Source organism: Wasmannia auropunctata, unplaced genomic scaffold (genome assembly GCF_000956235.1).
Source record: "Wasmannia auropunctata unplaced genomic scaffold, wasmannia.A_1.0 LD336064.1, whole genome shotgun sequence".
Lineage (NCBI taxonomy): Eukaryota > Metazoa > Arthropoda > Insecta > Hymenoptera > Formicidae > Wasmannia > Wasmannia auropunctata.
Window position 1 is genome coordinate 759,554 of NW_012026826.1, and position 20,455 is coordinate 780,008.

General features: G+C 46.6%; 1 protein-coding gene across 1 annotated transcript in view; it reads left to right on the forward strand.

Annotated features, from left to right (window-relative positions):
• Positions 1-11,670, forward strand: part of LOC105450258 (polypyrimidine tract-binding protein 1) — a 332,980-nt gene extending 321,310 nt beyond the window's left edge. The window contains exons 11-17 of the mRNA XM_011690014.1: positions 2,405-2,624; positions 4,779-4,990; positions 7,353-7,386; positions 9,059-9,151; positions 9,409-9,625; positions 9,734-9,875; positions 10,403-11,670. Coding sequence (XP_011688316.1) covers positions 2,405-2,624; positions 4,779-4,990; positions 7,353-7,386; positions 9,059-9,151; positions 9,409-9,625; positions 9,734-9,875; positions 10,403-10,471 — 987 coding nt within the window. The 3' untranslated portion in view covers positions 10,472-11,670. The remainder of the gene's footprint in view (positions 1-2,404; positions 2,625-4,778; positions 4,991-7,352; positions 7,387-9,058; positions 9,152-9,408; positions 9,626-9,733; positions 9,876-10,402) is intronic.
• Positions 11,671-20,455: the final 8,785 nt, after the last annotated feature.

Consider the following 20,455-nt stretch of genomic DNA (forward strand, 5'->3'; position numbering starts at 1 on the left):
CACACACACACACACACACACACACAAAAAGAAAAGAATTAACTCTCGAATTAACTCTTTCAGACTCCTGAACGTGTACATTAAGTTTGGTTTTCTTTCTATTGCTCTAAACACTTTCTTCCATTCCTCCCCCTCTCGCCCTCGTTGGAAATCTATTGTACATATCTGCGATTTATATACTCGGCTCCTTTCCCAGCTGTCTTATGAATATTTGAGATAACTCGGGTAACTTTTGTGTTTGGAAGTGACGCAGCCCACTTCGTCGGCGTGTTAAATTCCGAATGCGTGCACTAATTTTCTCAGTCTCTGTTATTCACTCGCCGTGTCGTTTGAAGTTCGCCACTCAGTTCAACGGGAATTATTCAATTATATCGATATCACAGAGAATACATGCCGATTAAGAGACGTCTTTCCCTTTGTTTCGAGATTCGTTCAGAAATAGTACGGGAATTGTATTGCGCGCGGTTTACAATGATGGGAAAAGAGGGACGGGCGCGGAGAGATCCGAAGGGATTACCGCGCGAGGGGGCAGCGGGCCCCGTTTCATGACGCTCGCATTCTCGGAAGTTGCATTTCGGAATTAACCGTGTCGGCGGCGCGGCGGCTGTGCGCGCCCGCTCGCGTGCGGGATGTGTTGCCGCGTTGCTTTACACCGGCAACGACAAGCCGGAAGCGAGCTGAACCTCGCCGAAGAAACTTCCGTACCTTCTCCCGCACGCCCGCGCGTTCAAATCCACCCGCTCCCTCTTCCTCTCCCCCTCTCCTCCCCCACGTTCGAAAGCCCCTTCTATAGCCCTCTTCGTGCCTCGCCCCCGCCCGCGCGCGCCGTAAGCTCGACGCCGCAAACTAGTAAACCTGTGCGCTGATCAAAGGGAAAATTAATTCGCTTGAAATATACCGGGTTCCACCGCGAACCGACCCGGTGGCGCGCAAGACACAGAAAATTAATTTAGCTTTGTTGCGGATATCGCTCTTCTCCGATTCCCTCCTCCGTCTCCTCTCCCTCGTACCGCTCGCTCCCTTTCTGCTCTCTTTCCTCGGGTTTTTTTTCTCCCTTTCTCGACGCGCGCGTGGCCCGTGCAGCACGAAACGACAGCTATACCAGAGCTCTATAGTCGAGTTCGCTTCACGCGAACGCGTAAAATAAATCTGTCCAAATTACATTATTACTCGAAGATCGAAATTCATCGCGAATACGTTTCGAAAGAAGAATATTAAGAATTTCAGAATCATCTCGAGTTTTAATTGGAAAAGTTTTTTTTTTTTTTTAATTGCGAGTCTTTATAGACAAAACATAACGGGAAAACATGTTGTTTCGAATTTGCCCCGGTAAATCGATTCGTCTCGTTTCTCTTCGATTATGCATTATCGGTGCTCTCTCGGCCGTGAATAGAACCGCCTGAGGAGCAGAGCGAGAAAGAGGGGAAGGGAGGGAGAGATCGACCGGCCGCTGCCGTGCGCGCACGCCGGAGGCTCGCGGCGCGGGCCGACCCCGCTAATTATGTACGAAATTCATTAGCCCGTGTAAATATAGAGCGGCCGGGTGTATACACACCCTGCGTGGATGCCCCGAGGGGGGTACGCGGGCGCGCATGGCCTCGTCGCGCACAATGCGCGCCGTGCGCGTTGCTCAAACAAGCGACCTGGGCCCCGGTCTGCGTCCGCACGAAGCGCACGAAACATTCGCGCATGACACAACCCCAATGCAACGTGCATTTCCATACGTTTCCTCAGGAGCACTTGGATTAATATTGCGGCGGATGTTGATTAGCGGTGGGCGGTGTGAGGGCGGGGGTGGAAGGGTCTCGGATTTAATCCAACGAGAAAATGGACTCGCAGCGACTCTCGTTGGATCTCGTCCGCGAGAATCTTGTGCGAGAATCGTAGCGTAGAATCGACTTTCTGGATTTCTTTAAATTGGTTCAGCGTTCACCGACCTACCCATGATCTCTCAACACTTCTTCGCTTTTAAATCTAACTTTTTCTCTCTTTGCCCTTGATTTGCTGCGATGTGTGCTTCACGAGATTTTTCTGATCTTTGAAACTAATTGAGCAATTTTGCTTCGATAATATCGCGCGATGGGACAGTCCTTTTCTTAAAAAAAGATTCAATATTTTTAAATCTTTTATGCAATTGGTATCGTATTATACTTTATAAAAGCAACATAACAGATAATTATAAATGCCTCGATTGAAATTTTAAATATATTAAATTTTTTTTTTTACGGAAAATTATTAATAAAGCTGACCGAATTTTTAAAAAGTACTGAAGAATTCGACACAAACAGAATCGTTTGAGTCGCTGTTATTATTGTATTTTACTAGCCACCGTGTGTTTTTAAGCTTAAACAACACCTATCTCTCATGTCACAAATCACGAAGAATTCCGCAATTTCTTGTGCAGTCGCTCGACGGACAGAACGTCTACAACTCCTGCTGCACGCTGCGCATCGACTACAGCAAGATGCAGAACCTGAACGTTAAGTACAATAATGACAAGTCCCGGGATTACACCAACCCGAATCTTCCGACCGGCGACGCCAGCCTGGATGCGGCGTCGCTCGCCCTCGGCGGGGAATTGCTGCTGATGGGCGCCGGTTCCCAACCGCGTGCCAGAATACCCGGTGAGTATCGATAAATACATTCCCGAATGGGTTTTCAAATTTCGCTCTTCAATTTCGAACGTTTCACCTGCCGAATGAATCGCTTTTTAATTATCGCTTTTACTTAAATTAACTTTTACTTAATTATTATGAACGCATACGGAATGTCTCGTAAAAATTATCGTAACACTTATGAGATTTTTGTGATTATTTAAAACGGAAGACCTAATGTCAAAATGTCGAGACTACAAGAGTTTCTGAAACAAATAATAATAATTACAGTTAAAGAACTGTCGACTTTTGATATGTTCTGTCTCGAATTGATCTCTCAAGAATCTGTTGTAAGCATTGTTATGGTCTTTATGGGTCACATTATATGTACACTGAGAAAAAAAACTGATTGTACGAACTAAATTTGTGTAGTTCTTTGATCCAATGGTTGATTTAACAATTCTTTAGTTGCTCAAAGAAGGGTATAGTTTATGTCAATCATCAAAATTTTTTAATCAAGAATTAACTAAACCAACTTAATTAAATTATTTTGTTCGAAATACTAGTGATATTTATTTGTGTTTGCATACTATTTAATTATCCAAGTAATATATTTGTTCAATTCCAAACTGATTAAACGATGTTGATGAGGATAATAAATAGTGTGTATTTTTAATCGAACGGTTGAGTTAAATACAATAAGTTTTTGTTGAAACAAAATATTAGTTTAGTTAAAAAATAGGATTTTGTTTATAATAGTGACAAATTATTTTGTGTCATCGTAGTAACGTTTAGTTGAACGTATCGGATTAAATATTTTGGTAAGACGAAACAAATTTTGTGTTTTTCAACAAATTTTTTTCTCAGTGTATATAATCATACATAATATATACTTGTAATATAAATGTGTATATATTATAATAGATTTATATAATATTATAATGTATGTCCATAAATATAATACGCACAATATGTATGCATACACGTGGAAGAGGCCATGTGCAACATGTGATCGATAAACGCGTTAATTTCGGCCGATTCTGTATAGTAATGCTCGATAATAATTGAATATAGTTGTGCACGGTTTGCGTGCAGGCGCTTTACAAAATTCATCGTCATTAAACGCTCGAGCTGAAGCGAGATTCGGCCGAAGCAACCCGGGATATTATTCCATGCACGAGACGTGCGTAACCGATGAATTGCGTTACTCTTACACGATTTCGTGCAATAATAACCCGATAATAGTTGAATGTGCATTCAGTAGCTTGTGACAGGTGGACTTTACGGGATTCACCGCCGTTAAATTCGTCGATCCCGAATGAATTCGAGACGTTTTTTAGCGTATTTTTTATTTCTTTTCTGTGCGAGCGCAAAAGCCCGCGGTGCTTTGTGAAAGGTACAATTGAAAGGTTGATCGGCCAATTAGCGGGCACGATCGCGCGACGTTACGTTTATCGGAATTAATTACATTAGTAGTGATACCGATTTTACGTCACTCGAACGTCGGGCTGAATTATTATTATTATCTCGCGATGGTTGAAGCAATTTGCTGGCGTTTCAAACTAACGTTCCCGTCCGCCGGCGTGCGCGCCGCCACCGCCGCCGCCCGGACGTTATTATTTCCTCGGGTAAATTAATTAATTAGCACAAAGTACCGGGGCGGGCGATCCGGCTCGCCGAATCGTCTGGATTTTTGCGTTTGCCACCGCGGCGACAACGGCTAGTTTAAATTACACGCTCGGCCCGGCGCTTGTTTGGGTTAAATTAATTTCACGGCGTTGTTGTTGGTGTTTAATCTGTAACGGTGTAATCCACTTTTGCGTCCTATCTCGTTGCGCAAACAGTCCGCTGATGGCCGAGGATTGAGGCGACCTCGCCGTACAGTCCGGTCGTCCCCCCCCCCCTTCTCTGAAAACCGCGGCGAGGAAGCACGATTAATTGCAACGTCGAGAAGATCGTTCAAGGATCGACGGAATTCGTTGAAACGCGACATCGTGTAATAATTATAGGAGCGCGAGATTTTACGCCCGGGACTTCAATTCCCCGGAAGTCCCCGACGGCAGACTCGCGCGCGGTCCTCCGATCTATATCTTCCGGTCGCGGCTTGTACCTTTTTTCTTTCAATATTTTTTTTTATAGCAATGCCGCCAATGATAATAATGTCGTCTGAACTTCCTGAAGTAGAGTCCATTGCAGGGGCACCGGGTGTGCTGCCCACGCCCTTTGCCATGCACGGCCTCGCTTCGCCCCTGGCCGGCCCCTACAACGGCGTGCCCCCGGCCGGCGGGCTCGCCGGCCTCGGCGGATTCCCCCTCGGCGCGGCTGGTCTAGGAGTCCGGGTGCAGGGAAGCGCGCAGGCATCCGCCGTGCTGCTCGTCAGCAATCTCAACGAGGAGGTAAGTACCTCGAGACTCCAAGCCCCAATTCCGACCCCCCCCCCCCGGTCCTCCTCGACGCGCTGGTTCCCCCTCTTCCCCCCTCGAAGGACGAGAGGCCGTACGAAGATCTGGCATGATGTACACGAAGAAAATCCGGGAAGTTTAAAAAAAAAACAAATTGGGAAATTTTTGCCTTTATTCTCGCAACCCCTTTTAAAATCTTCTAGCGAACTATCGTGACGCTAAACAAGCCATTTTCTACATCCGGAAATTTTCTTCGTGTACCACAACCTTTCCATCAACCGGAATCGCACTGAAGGTGGAGGAGACGGAAGATTCCGTTTCCACCGGGCGTCGCGCGTTCGTTTAATTTTTCGTCTCGATCCGCCTGCGGGGTGATTTTGTGCTAAAAATTTGCGTTTTTCATTCACGTGAAGTCTTGAAAATTACCGAGACCAACCGCGTCTCGGCTGGGATGGATTCTCTTCGAGAAAAGAATCAGTTTCGCGACTTATGAACGAGACGGTGAATACAGCGTAGATTTCTGGACACAACGGTATACGTGCGTTTAACCGAGACGAAGCGTTAAACGACGCACGCACACGATAACGGGGGTGTTGCATGCCGTTCGAGTAGATCTCGGAAGCAGCACTGAGAGAAATAGGCCGCCCACCACGTACGAATAAGTGTGTTGTATATGCGAGTGATGTATCTGTAGTGTGGCATCTGTCATCTCTATGCGATGCGCGCGCGCGCGCGTGCGTGTGTATGCTGTGTGTCTGATTCAAGCCCCTGGTCCGCCGTATCTCCATCTCGCGAGAACATTACCGTCTTGCCCGGCGCAACACACGCACGTCCGCCTCTTCTTCATCTTCTCTCTGTACCGTCTCACTTCTCCCTGTCTATTCTCTTCTCGTTCCCTCATCTCGGATGCTCTCGTATCCTCCCGTATCATCCCCCCCTCGCCTCCGCCCCACCAACCCTAAGAGACCGCACGTTATTTCTCTCAGTGTGCGACACGCGGGATCAAGCCAGCCAGACAACCCCCCTCATCCGGTATATACGCACATGCATAATTACACGGCCTAACGAGCGAGTTACAACGTAGTGCTAACGTAGGCGAACCCTCGCAATCTCTCGACTCTCCGGCTCGATCTTTCCACCGAGTCGAGCCTCGACTCGATCAACTGTGAATCCACCTAGACGGAGGATCGATTTGCAAACTCCGCGACGCGGCGGGATAATCTAATTCGTGTTTGCCTTTGTCACCGAGATGGAAAATTGCTGCTAAGAATTACCGAACTTACAAATACAATACACATATAATTTGAAACAAAAAGGTGAACAAAATGAGAGTATTAAAATCATTACGGTTCTCGAACGTTTTTTTTTTTAAATTGGGAGAAAAAGTAATTTGAAAAGTAATCGATTTTACTTATTTCTTTTATTTGGAACGATCAATATTCTTTCGAGATCCTCTTCATCGGTGGAGAAATCGAGCCGCGATATGCGTATGTGCCCTGTTTCGTCCCTTTGATTCTGTCCGTCGCCCCCCTTCCCCCTACTTGCCCCGCTCATTTTCGAAACACACATACAAATCACTCCAACGTGTCACCATCCCGCGCCCTAATTAATTCGTAGCGTCGTCGACTGAGCGACGTTACTTCATGCGAGGCGACATTCACATGCATTCGCGAGATTCACTCTTTCTCATTATATGTCGGCGGTTTACAGTATTCCGCCCGTGCGAATATCACGCGTCCTTAATATCTATTATCTGGTACGTTAAACAATTTCACGCGTCTTTGCCGAGGGCGTTTATACACGCCCTCCCACGCTATCAGCTCCTGCATACGAACTTGCAGGGGCCCCGTGGCGTTATTCGTTGACAAAAACTTACGCGGACATTATCGCGTAAGAAGCATCAGCGGGGATGATGAATGTCGCCTCGGCAAGAAACTGTGTGTCGACGTCACACTTCGCAGCTGCAACTTGTCACTACTGTACTATAACTGTGTGTACTACTATCGTTGTGTCGCGCACAAGCCTCGCAAGTCTGGACGATCACCCTCGATCGTCCTCCAATTTTTGGGCACAAAAAGAAGGAAGAAAAAAAACAAACAAGCGTTTCTTTCGTTGACCGGAACTCGTTGAAAAATCGATCATGTGGATGATTAAATCGCACTGTGTAAAAAAACGAGAAACCTTTTTTTTTCTCCTCGTTCCGTTCGATTTTGCACGAGGCATTTTTTTTTCTCGGGAACACGCGGAAGGCTTTTAACTTGAGAAACGCGAATCTTGTGCGCACACCAACACTATACATTTTGAATCCTATTATACTCGCTGACTACTGACTGGACTCTGTCTGTTCTCTGTGTAGATGGTCACGCCTGACGCTCTCTTTACCCTGTTTGGTACGTCTCCACATTTATATTATTAATTATATTACATTATTAATTATTATATTTACACCCCCGCGCTCTCACGCATACCGCAAACCACACCACACGAATCCGGGAAACACGCGGACGCCGCGCGGACACGCGACACGCACACGTCCCTCGGTGACACCTCGGCTGTGGATAGACGCGCGAGACTTGCTGTTTGGAACGAAAGGGGGAAAAAAATAAGAAAAAAAAAGATGGAAAATGGCAGGCGAAGACGTCCGTCCGGACCTTCTTTCTCGGTCACGTAGTCATATTTCCTCGCGATGGCGACGATAGCAAAGACAAACGTGGTACACGCATCAAAACGAACACTCCGACGTAGAATCTTTCCCATACGGATTGTCACGTACGAGGTTTACCGTTTCATACCGGGAAAAAAAAAGAAAGAAAAGAAAAGATCTCTTCTCCTCCTTTCTCGGTTTTGTTTTTCGTCTTATTTTATTTTTTTTATTTTTATTTTTTTATTTTTTTCATTTTTATTTGTATGGTTTTTTCTCTCTCTTTATTTCTTTTCGGCAACTCACAAAACTCGAGCATCGTCATTCTTTTTTCCCTCTCGTCATGTTTTTACTCTCGTGAGACATCCGCCATTCTCTGATTAACGTTTAATCCGTATCTCTTTCGATATTTTCGTGATTTCAACTTATTTTATTACTACAAGCTACTCCATTCGCCAAATTCATGATTCACCGTTCACACATACCGTCATTTTTCACCATTCGTGCCATGCCGTTTCCATATCGGCCACCACCGAACACACGTTCTCTCACAGAAATTCTCTATTTCCAAGCATCTCTTTATACAAATTATTTCATTAATATTTTATTAATATCAGTTCCACACAACCTTAATATTACGTAAGCTTTCGCTTATTTTACGTAATTCCATAGGAACTCACTATTAACGAGGCATGGCGACTCGGCGATGCGGTCGTGTTTTTTCTTTCCGCGCGAGCGATTGTTATGCAGATTTTCCCGGATAATTGCAGACGAATGTACAAAAGTCACGTACTGCGTTATGGAGCGCGTTTTAAAAAATTATTAAAAATTTTCCGTCCGTCTCGTAGACGTATCCATTTTTTGACTTTTTAGCCAGCGAAAATTTCATTCGCCTCGCTCCGTGGCTACGTAATATCGAAAAATATAGAATTTAAATTAATTAAATCTCGTGGAAACACAAGTAATAAATGGTGTTGTTGCTGTTTCATTAATTTTTATATGCGCTTTATTTTAATAAGAATTTACTTAATATTATGATGATGTTTATAATTGCAAATTTATTTACTAATAACTAAGCTGCTCTAGTTTTTTAACGAATTATTATTAAATTATTATTTATTAAAGTATAAATGAGTAAACGTGTATTTCGAAATATAAAAGATTACTAGATAGTATCAACGGATTATTTTGTTGACCGAAACTTTGTACTCTGAAAGTGAAGCTTCTAGCCGAATCGCTCGCCTCTTGCATGTCCCGATTCTTAGATCCGATCGTACCCCGATCTTGATCGACCGAAATATCGTCCCGTTCATCTTCGATAATCCTCAAAGCAGCCTCTCTAAAAAAAAAAAAAAGAACACGCGATTTTGTTCGCTACCGCCCGAGTTTACTAAAGAGAAATTTGCGTATTGTGCATGTAGGCGTTTACGGGGATGTACAGCGTGTGAAGATCCTCTACAACAAGAAAGACTCGGCACTAATACAGATGGCCGAACCTCATCAGGCGCTTTTAGGTGAGTGGATATGTATTTTTTTTTGTGTACAGCAATGACTCGAAGTCGCGTCTTGTCACGTATAATAATCCATTCATTTAAATGTATTTTGAAAAAAGAATTAATTTTCTATGTACTCGAAATTTTTCAATGTGGGAAATCAGAGGACGCACACGATTTCTTATTCCACAGCTATATGATATTACGCAATTACAGTTTACACCGTTAATCCGGGCAGGTGAACAACTAATTAAAATATTGTTTAATCTATACAACAGCGCTAACCCATATGGACAAGTTGAGAGTGTTTGGAAAGCAAATCAAAGTAATGCTCAGCAAACACCAAACGGTCCAATTGCCAAAGGAAGGTCAGCCAGACGCGGGCCTCACGAAAGATTACACCAACAGCACCCTTCACCGATTTAAGAAACCCGGCTCGAAGAATTATCAGAACATCTATCCGCCGAGCGCGACCCTGCATTTATCAAACATTCCGTAAGTAATCCGGCGACAATGCAACATTTCGCGCCGCGCGCACGGCGCTTTCCCCCTCCTCCCCCCCGGACAAGGCTTAGTGACATTTAATTTAATATGCTCCTTCAGGGCTACGGTAGCGGAGGAAGAAATCAAGGATGCTTTCACCAAGAACGGCTTCACCGTGAAAGCCTTCAAATTTTTCCCGAAGGACAGGAAGATGGCTCTCATACAAATGCCTAACATGGACGATGCCGTGGCTGCGCTGATCGTAAGTCATCATTGTTATCGTCAAACAGCCCAGGCCACCTGGCGAGAAGCTTATATATGTAGATCCTTGACTTCTTTCTTATTTTATTAAAGTTGCAATTTTTATGGGAAGGGACAGTAAGAGTCCCTTGCCCAACTTCCACTCTGGAGAAGCTTCGCTTTTAAAAATTTATTTTTATGATTTTTGTCCTTTTCTTCTTTAATGCAGTATCGTGATTTGTTTATCTCTTTGGGATTAAGCTCATGTCTCGGGTTTTTTGTTCCTATCACAGAGTGGAATATGTTCCTACTTCAAATTCCTCATCGCAGCGTCGAGTTTATGAAAAAAATACATATCGGTTCTCCTTACAGCGTGCCTGCGCATTGATCTATTGAAGTATTTGTAAAGGAAGTATTTTTAAAGGAAAGGGAAGTAGGAAGGAAGTCTTAGGAACTCTACTTGAAATCTAATTTGAAGTCAAATCTGACGACCATACCGTGAAATGTAAATTGCTCGACTATAAAGCCGATTCGTTCTTCTTTTCGCAGAAAATGCACAACTACCAGCTTAGCGAGTCCAACCACCTCAGAGTGTCGTTCTCCAAAAGCAACATCTAACAAGAATCGCCACCGCACGAGCAGCAGTGGTACCAGCCGTACGCCCTAGTTCCCCTTTGGTCACCCGCTTCGGTCTACGACTGATGGTCCCACAGTTGGATCCGCTCAGGTGCTCGTCCGTTCCTGCGGGAGTCGCTACGCTGTTGCCGGCCGGCTGCACTGCGCGCGTGACCCATGGTCCACGTTGCGCACTCGGACTTTGGAGCGGCACAAGCGGACAGGAGCTACCTCGTCCGAGCGAGCTTAGGATGCTTTCGAGGCCTTGCCCTTGTTGTCGGGACGTCTATACGGCACGCATCTATTTCCGCATCCGGTTGATTCTGACAATTTCCGAGGGTTGCTAGGGTGATTCGAGATGTACCAAGGCTGCAAGCGCTCAAGTTAGACGATGAAGAGGCAAATTTCGCGACGGCCTTCTCGAAGGTAGTTTCCGGTGCTGGCTTTCGAGCGTATTGACGCGACAGTTTCGTAACTTTAGAAATATGTGAGGAATTTAGAGAGACAGACGAGGCGAGAGAAGGGAGAGAGAGAGAGAGAGAGAGAAAGGAAGGATGAGAGAAAGTTAAATAACGCAACAAATCGATCATTCTTGTGAAAGCCAGGACCGTCGCGGGAAAAGAGAGAAATGAGAAAAATAGAGAGAGATGCAGATGAGAAAAGCCCAGCAGCCGGGCATACGTAGAGAAAGCACGCGTAAGAGAGGAAAGAGAGATTAGATTAAGATTAGACGGGAGCGAGGAGACAGCGCAGTGTGGCGAACAACTGTGTCCTCGACTCTTGTACAGAGTTAACGCTAGGAAAGATAAGATATATTATTATACATGTAAAATTTCAATGAATCGCGCGGCCCGAACCGCTACAGTGATTACGGTTAAGGATTTTTTCAAAGTTACGTGAACGTTAAAGGGCGACCATCTCGCGATAAGCGCGCGCGACGGCGTCGTCCGTATACAATATATATATAAATATCACAGTTTCGGAAGTGGGTCTCCGTCGTCGGCGTGCGTCGTTCGACGAACGGACCTCTCGGGGAGCAGAGCCAAGTGGGGGGAAACAAACAATGGACCGCGAGATGTTCTGATAATCCCGGACGATCGTCGTACGTTCACGCGCGACCCGGCGGCCGACTGCCGTGAACCAAGCAAGCGTTTCCCCCACGAGACAATCTTCATTCTTCTGACGACCAAAAAAAAAAAAAACACAACACGCGCGACCGAGCGTACTTCTTCGTGGCTTCCGTTCCGTTTCCGAGGGCGAGACAATATCGATCGACGAGAGGCCGCGACCGATCGAGTACGACGGGAACGGTGTTTTTAATCGACCGGGTATCTAAGTAAGAAAAACAAAAAAAAACGGCCAATGTCACGGGACCTTTTGCATGCTTTCACGAGGTACTACTACTACTACTATTTCGCCGACGAACCGATCGCCCTCGTTGATTTTAACGTCGCGGGATTTGGTTAGCGGCCGAGGGATCCGAGGAGAGAGGAGAGGAGTTTGGTAGCGGCGGCCCAGCGCCGTGTCGGCCTTCAAAATTCTTCCCGCATCCGCCGTTACTCATCGCGATTGGCTGATCCGTTCGTAAGGCGGAAGCGAAGCAATTATCAAAGTCGTTCGTTGCGTGCTGAGAGCTAATTCTAATTGGGGTAAACGCCACTCCGAACGTATCCGGCCCGCTCGACCTCTCTAACGTTTTATGCTTCTTCGCGGGGCGGGAGGGTCTCTCTCTCTCTCTCTCTCTCGCTCCCTCGAAGGTACCTGCAGTATTCTCGACTCGACTGTCCGGCGAGGTCGAACGCGCTTCTTAGGGGAGGGTCGAGCGGGGCGCCCGAGCGCTCGATGGCCGAGGCGAAGTTCTTCGCGCACCGCAGGCCACACGCGGCGCATATGCGCGCGTCATCCGTACACGGTCGTCGCAGATGGCATTTTTATAATTTGTACGTTTCAGTTTTTTGAAGAGATAAGTATTATAACGCACCCGCACACACGCGTATCCGCGTCTTTACGAGACCGTACAATTATGCAGTTATACAGAGGACATATACACGGACACACACACATACACACACACACATACAAACACACAAAATCATGCACGCGCCGCGCGCGACGATAAATGTTTCGACCGCCCTCTGATTTATATATACACATACACACGGTGACATATATATACACACACATAAATACACACAGACGCATAGATACAACTGAATGCGCGCAGATTTCTTAGTTAGAATAGATGCTTAGGCATGTGTTAGGATCTTAATCGTATAGTAAGCGACTAGATAAGTAATTGACTAGGAGAGGAAGGAGTGAACCGTTGAACATATCGCTAATTAAAAAGTTTTTGCAACGTGCGGGGCGCGCGCGGAAAGTCGTGGCGGATCGGCGGGTGGCACCTCTGGCGGTTTTCGCGTCGATGAACGGCATCCGTGTCAAGGAGGGGAGAGGTGTGTAAGCCTGTCTCTGTGCCAACGAATAAATCCGTCGCTTGACGAGCCACGATCCATCCCCCCATCGAGAGTTCCTGATATCAAAGCATTCCTTCAGTAGTTCGACAATTGTGAAGTTGCCCCGTAAATACAAGCGAATATCTCGAGAATAAGTATATCGTTTGCCTAAAACGAATCAATTTGCGACGTTGAATTCTTGTCGGAGAGAAGAGCGCTAAGTGACAAGTTGAAATACGTATTTACGGGGGATTTAGTAGAAGCGTGCGAGATGTAGAGATCGATCGGGGTGGTTTTCCGAGGTGTCCGGGGTGTCCTCGCCGAGAAGCGCGAGGCTGAGTTAAAAGTGGGGGGGGGGGAAGGAGGGAGGGAGGGGGGGGAGGAAATTCGCGACGTCGAGGACAATCGATCGCGTTTCTCGTCAAGAACGAGAATCCCGAAGTCCTCGAGCGAGAACGTGCCGCGCGCGCGCCGGCGAAGTCCACGGGTTTTCTGTCTAATCGACGTTCTGTTGGAGTCAATTAAATTTTACTGATATAACATAACTGATCGTAGAGAGAAGTAGGAAGAGGAGAGTTTAGAAGCGCTTTGGAAGATGACTGTTATGCGTTAAGGCGTAACTGAGCGAGCGAGAGGGAGGGAGAGAAAGGGAGAGAGTATTTGCGCGAGTGCGAGAGAGAGAGAGACGGAGCGAAAGAGTTGTATTCACCGCCGAGTGTAGTGTCGCGCGACTTTGACGGATATTGAAACTATGTAGAGGGATAGGAAAGGGAGTTTCTTCAAGCCGAGGACCCCGCAGCAACCGTACGAGGCAGGGGAAATGTGACGAAACTGTGAAGTAAAAAAAAAAAAAAACAAAGCGAATGCCGGCTCGGGCATGGTGTGCTGTTTGTGCCAAAGTAGGCTAGCCGTTAAAACTCTAGAACGGGATCTCTCTTGGTGAGCAGCGCGAATGGGATATCCCTGTTCGATCGCGCGGGCGCCGCCGATCCCCGGGGGTTCCCCCGCGCCCGTCGCGCCGCACGGCGCGTAAAAACGCGTTTTTCGCGCGGGACCACCCTCCCCCCTCCCCCCCTCGATCGGCGGCCTCGCCCTTCGATCGAGTACCGACCAATCAGCTAGTTGTTTAGAGACGTAGCGAGTAGCCGGCATGAGCGAAGGGGCCAGTCTTTGCATCTATGATCTGTGTCTTTCGGACCTCTGATACTACGTTATTTAACTTCGACTGCATTTATACATTCTTAAACCGGACACACGTTCCGAGCACCCGGACTGCAACGTCTGTCACAAACGAGAGTCACACATTCACGATATACACATATACATACTTCCGCATACAGACATACACAAACACACACGCGCGCGCACACATACTCCTTAAGTAATGTAACACACATGAAGATAGACTTCCGCAATCGCCCACGGATGTGTATGTACATACAGATTCCAGCCGCTTTTATTTGGCTCGCTTAGTTTCGCTGTTTATCGATTTAGGAATTCGAGAAGCGCTTCTCTTATTCTACCTAATTTTGTCCTGTCACATTCGGATCGGTTTTTCGTGCGGTACCTTTAAAAGCCTGTCTTGCACACAGCCCGCGCTGACGTTTACACGTTCGTATCTCCCCGATTCTTATCGCATATCGCGGAACTGTAGCGTGAGAGTGCCACAAGGAGGAGAGGAAGGGGGGAAAAAAGGAAAGAGGGGGAGAGACTGTGCGGGAGTTTCCGTACAATTCTTACTTCCGGCACGAATATCGTCTAAGCGTACCTGAACAGCTCGCACAGAGAGTGTTACTCGATTTCCCGAGCTATATATACATATATATATATATATTTCGATTTATACACATACATACATACACATATATATTTACACACAACATACAAACACGTACACACGCGTGTATCCTTTTCGCGAATCGCAACGTCGAGCAACCCACCCAGGTTCACGCCAAGTCGCTAATCACATTTTTTGTCGCTTGCCGGCCGTTTATCTTAGCACATTCCTATCGACGCGTACGGCACGCGTCCGCACAACACCAATCTACACGGAACACAGAACACACGTTGACGATCCACGTAAACGCACGCACCCGGTGTTTCGTCCCTTTCTTCATATTTTTTCTCTCCTCGTCGTTTTCGGAATCTCTTTATCGCGGAGTGACGTAAACTACCTACCTGTTTTTCTTTCCCTTTTTTCTTTTCTTTCGTCGTTCACACCACGCTAATGGTGACAATCAGCTCTTCTGCTCGCAGGAGGAGGAACTCGGCGCGTGGTTCCTCCGAAACGTTATCGCCAAAAGTAAAACTCGCTTCGGCGAAGCGGCGCGAGCCGTTCTTTCCGCGATGGACTTATTATTAGTAGGAAAAAAAAACGTACCACGGAAAACGGGGCAGTTATATAACGGGGAGCTATAGGTATCTACAGGGTGCCCGACGTTATAAAATCGCACATCTCATTCGGTTTATTCTCTCGCCGTGTTACGACACGCACCGTTAGATCGGCCTTCCTCCTTTCCGCTCGCGGACGGTCCTCGCGTGGTAGGCAAAAAAAAAAAAGAAGAGGGGAGGGGAGGGAAAAGGAAGTCACGAGGGAGAACAGTGGAGGCACCCTGTAGACGGATAGATCGACTATATCACTAGCTGGGTTGAGGGGGGCCGAGGTGAGGGTTGGAGTAGCCAGCACTCGCTACATGGTGTCGTAGATTATTCAGACTCCGAAATTCCCCCAGACTCGTCGCGCGAGGAATCGGCCGGTGGTGATGGGTGGTGGTTCAGCGGGGGTTCGCTTTCATTTCCCCCCTCCCCCCTCGCGACATAGACGCTATTCACTTTTCGCGTTATTCAGGAAGGTTTCCGGTGGAGAAAAAACCGGGGGTGAACGATATCGCGCGAATCGGCGGAGGAGGCAAACCCTTCGCGCGGAAGGTGGACACGAGTGCAGACAATCAAAGAAGAAGGTATTTCCATCGGGCGTGGATATTCGGGATAAAGCGAGTTTACGCTCTCATTACTCCCGCCGCGAGTGTCTGTCTTGGGTAAAATCCCGCGTACCGACGATCGCTCGATTCGTTGACCCCCCCCCCCGCCCCTGGAAAGAGGGGAGAGTCGCGGGGCGCATGGTGGAAATCGGCGGCGCGGCGACGTCGGTGAGACGTCGCACTCGGACCAAGGGAATTCGGGGTCTGGTAGAGAGCCACGTTAGTAGACGAAGCTTAGCCTACACACACAGAGGGTATACATTGAACTATTATATATGTACGCGAGCATACAAGCAGACATACACACGCTCCAGACAAAGTATACGTGCACACAGGCCCAAATACAAACACACACACACACACACATACACGTATATATACATGTATACATACACGGTACATTCACACGGACTTATATCTATTATATATTTGATATATCGCATTGTAACAGGTGTGTCCAAAATGCGCAGCGGCTGCATCCCGATAATCTATATTTTATTAATAAGGGATAAGTCTATATATAGGGTTACTAACGTGTTACGGATTATCACATAAATTAGAGAGAAGATTAATCTATATAAATATATATTATATAATACGCGGCGGAACTCAAGTACATGGAAAACGGCAAGGACCGGAGGAGGAACACGCACGCGACCACGCACATACATTATACACAATACGATACATAATACGATACGCAACGTTAACGTGATCGGATAGAGGCGTGAGGTATAAGAAAAAATATATATGTATATTGATGAGTTTTAAATGACTGTATCTGTGCTATCTTAGGTAATATCGTTGAGAAAAAAAAAATTATCAGGATATATATGGTCTGCTTGCCTAACCCGGGGGCCTTAGGCGTCGTTCATACTGACAGTGAGGAAGGAACGGATCTAAAAACACGACACGCACCGTCGGTGCATCGGGCCGACGGCGTCCCCCGTTTTTCTCGCGTCAAATTTCTTTCTCGCGTTCGTGTGTTAGGGCCGTGTCGCGACGATCGTTAATCACACCTCCTGCGTTTCTCGCGATTGCGAGTCATATCGGCAAGTCCGTCGCGACTCGCACGGGTGAGTCCCCTTCTTCCAGCATTGATTGAAGGAACGATTTGGATGTTACACGGTAACGGGTGGCCAGCAGCAAGAGAGAATACCTTGACGGCGTACACGCGCAAAATACACACAGCACACTCACACGGAGAGAAAAACGCAGTTCGAAAAAACAAAAAAATTAAAATAAGTACACACTATAGTTTTATCGCGAGAGGGGAGAAGCATTTAAAAGACACACAGGGTCTCCAAAGTGCGGTAACAAAAGTCTTCAAGATAGAGATCGTCGACGGTAAGAGAGCGGATCGTAACCGACCGGGCGTTTTATATCAGAGGATCAGAAGAATCGAGATAACATCCGGATGGTCCAAATGCCGGACGCGTTGTAACATCAAAATAATCACGAATAAAAATAATCATGAATAAAAAACAATTCGCCAAGAAATTTGTAAAGATGGTACTTTTGTATCGAAACGCCAACAGTTTGTATCTCCCTTGCTCGGGAAAAAAAAAACTGCTAAATCCTTAGATTCGACTCTTGCAGATTGCGTTCACCATCGTCGGTTGTTATCTCGATTCTTCGGGCGAAGAGAATCCGAACGCGAGGTCTCTTCATCCTCCTCGTGAACGTCTCGACGTCGCGACAGGTCGCTGGGACACGCGGATTATTCGTTGGTGTGCCTGTTGACTGAGTGATTCTGCGGTTTGCTTGCCTGCTCTTACTTTCACGAGAGAGTCACGCCAGTTCAGATCCCGAGGACGAGACGGCGTGACGGGGACGAGACGTGGCGGGACCGCGGACGAACGAGCGAATTAATCTACTTGTCAGTCATCTCACCTTCTCGTTCGACCGCATCTCGAGTTCACGAGTGGGTTCCTTATTTTAAGGGGAGGGGGGAGGGAATAGCGAAGAGAGGCCTCGATGTTGGAGCCGCTATCAAATAAATTTCGAGTAGTACCGAGACTGTATCGCTATCGCTATCGCCATGCCGATATAACCGGGTATACCGTAAGAGAAGGAGGACGAAACGTATAGAGATAAACGTACAATTCAATGGAGCCTAATTTTCTCGAGGTGATAAAAAGAGGGGAGAAACGGCGAGACGGAGAGATCGTTTGGAGCCTCTCGCGACGAGACGACACCTTCGTACAGTCGGAAATGTAGGGTATCCGTTTGTTTCTTCTCGATTAGCGCGCGTACAAAGGACGACTGAATTTTACCGTAAAAAGAAGAAAAAAAACCCAAGGAGAAAACTTACACTGTAAACGTTGTAAGCCAGCGAGAGTTGTAGAAATTTAACTAAGCAGTAGTCGTTAAGGCGATCGATGAGAAGCGTTGCTTAAAGAAGGAAGAGAGGAGATGAAAGAGAGAGAGAGAGAGAGGCGCGATCTCCTGTAACGAGGCGTGTATTAGCGAAGTATATATACATAAAAAAAAAAAAAGAAACGTTAGTAGCGTCTTAGAGTCGTGTAGTAGCTCCTTTCTAATTAAGCCTCCAGACTTAAGTAATGTGTATAGTTAAATGACAATCACACTCGACTCTCTGTATTCGACAATTCGAAGGGAATCTCGGAAAAAGTCGTGATAAGCTGCCTACGCACCGAACTCCCCTTTCTTCGTGTTCCCTTCCCTTTCCACTCCTATCTTCTTCTCCCCCCCCCTCTCCCCCCCTGCAACGAGGCTTTTCCATGCTCCGATCGTGGACTTTCCTTCTTCGAGAGACTTTCACACCGAGCTGGCGGACAACTCGGCGCGAATTCGCGAGCTATAACAAAATCAGAGCTGTAAATAGAAGGGAGGAAAAAAAAAGAAGCTGTAAACTGTTGAAGATACGTTGATTCGTCTCCGGCTCGCGTCGTTATCGCGACTTACTTATCCGAAAGTGTCTAGATTTGTCAACTAGATCGATGTTTCTCCCGCCGGACAGATTATAATTGTTGAAAGTTTTATGTCCTCGAGATATTTCGCGGCCGATAAGTATACCCTTCAACGGATTTGCCTTTTGACAATATTTTAGCTACACTGTTGAGTCTCCTATTAGTTTGGCGCATTAACGACGAGATATCTTATAAAATCGCGTACGAATGAATATTGGAAAAGGATTATTTCGTTCGATATAAATTTACAGGGCTTAGTGTGACATCTTCAAACGTTTTCTCATCCTTTTCCGCGCACCGGGAATTTCGTGAAAAATCTCAGGTTGTACATAATATAACTATTTCTTCAAGCCTTTCCGAGCAATCTTGCCAGCTGTTTTTCACCTGTTTGCAAAAACTTCCAAGCCTATCGTGACAAGTGTTGTCAGCTCCGCCTTTTAGCTCTCGAAACTTTCCAAAATTCCGTGCCCAGGAAGATCCTTGGTTTTCTGCGTGTACCTTCCTTCTTTCCCTCGTCTCACAGTCGTCGTTCGCCGACAGCCGATCGACAGCCGACGACAGTCCTGTGTGCGTCGCTCTCGGGAAAAACGAATAAAAAAAAAAAAGATCTTTCGTTCCTTGAAAGATATTTTGTTCTCTGTTGTCGCAGAAGCAATATTTGCGGCGCGCGCGAGCACGGTTGTTAAAATCTGAAATCGCGCGGGATCGCGTCGTCGGGTGGTCGATCGTCGGCGCGAGGGGCGCGCTGATAAATCTTAAAAAAAAAAAAAAACGAAGATATATATGTGAGAGAGAAAACCAATCATGGGCCAGGAATTGCGTTGCAAGTCACAATCAGCTCGTCTCCGGCAAAACAGACAATTTTCTTTCGACGAGAACACATTGTCAGAGCGGGCGTTTTACGGTTAAGCTCTTTCTTAGTAAGTTCGATTAGGAATTAGTCTTTATCGGTATAGGAAGGCGGAGAGATCGCGAGAGTGATCATGTCTTGTTTTTTTTTTCCCTTTCGTTCGTTGCGCCCTGCACCGCGGTGCGAATCGCGATGGAAGCGCGCGGCAGGAGAAAAAGAAGAAAGTAAGAGAAAACCAAAAAATTCAGGGAACAGTTTGTGACGTGGAGAGAACAGTGAGGTAGGACGAGAGTAAAAAGGGAGGAGAGACCCCCCCCCCCTTTTCCGGATCTCGTCGAGAGATCGGTCGACGGGACGGGGTCTCTATTCTATACTGTCGGTCAGCATTTACGCGAGACGCGCGCAGACATCCACACGTTCGCATTTATCATACATACACACTTGCATGGTAATATATATTATATATATATATATATATTATTAAACACGAGGATATATATACTTTTTGACACGCGTGAAAAACACATACGATTGACGATCTTCCACGTGCCTTTTTTTTGGCGCGACACGCTCACACGAGAAACCAAAACCACATTGTATAGCGTACGCCGACGCGATATTGTTAACATTATCGCACACGACCTTTTTATAGCTCGACTCTTGGACCCCAGCCCCCCGCCCGCCCTCCCCCCTTTTACGAAAAGTATTTTTCTCGTCTCGACAGATCTGGAGGCGCTTTTACCGTTCGATCTCCACCCTCCTCCCCTCTC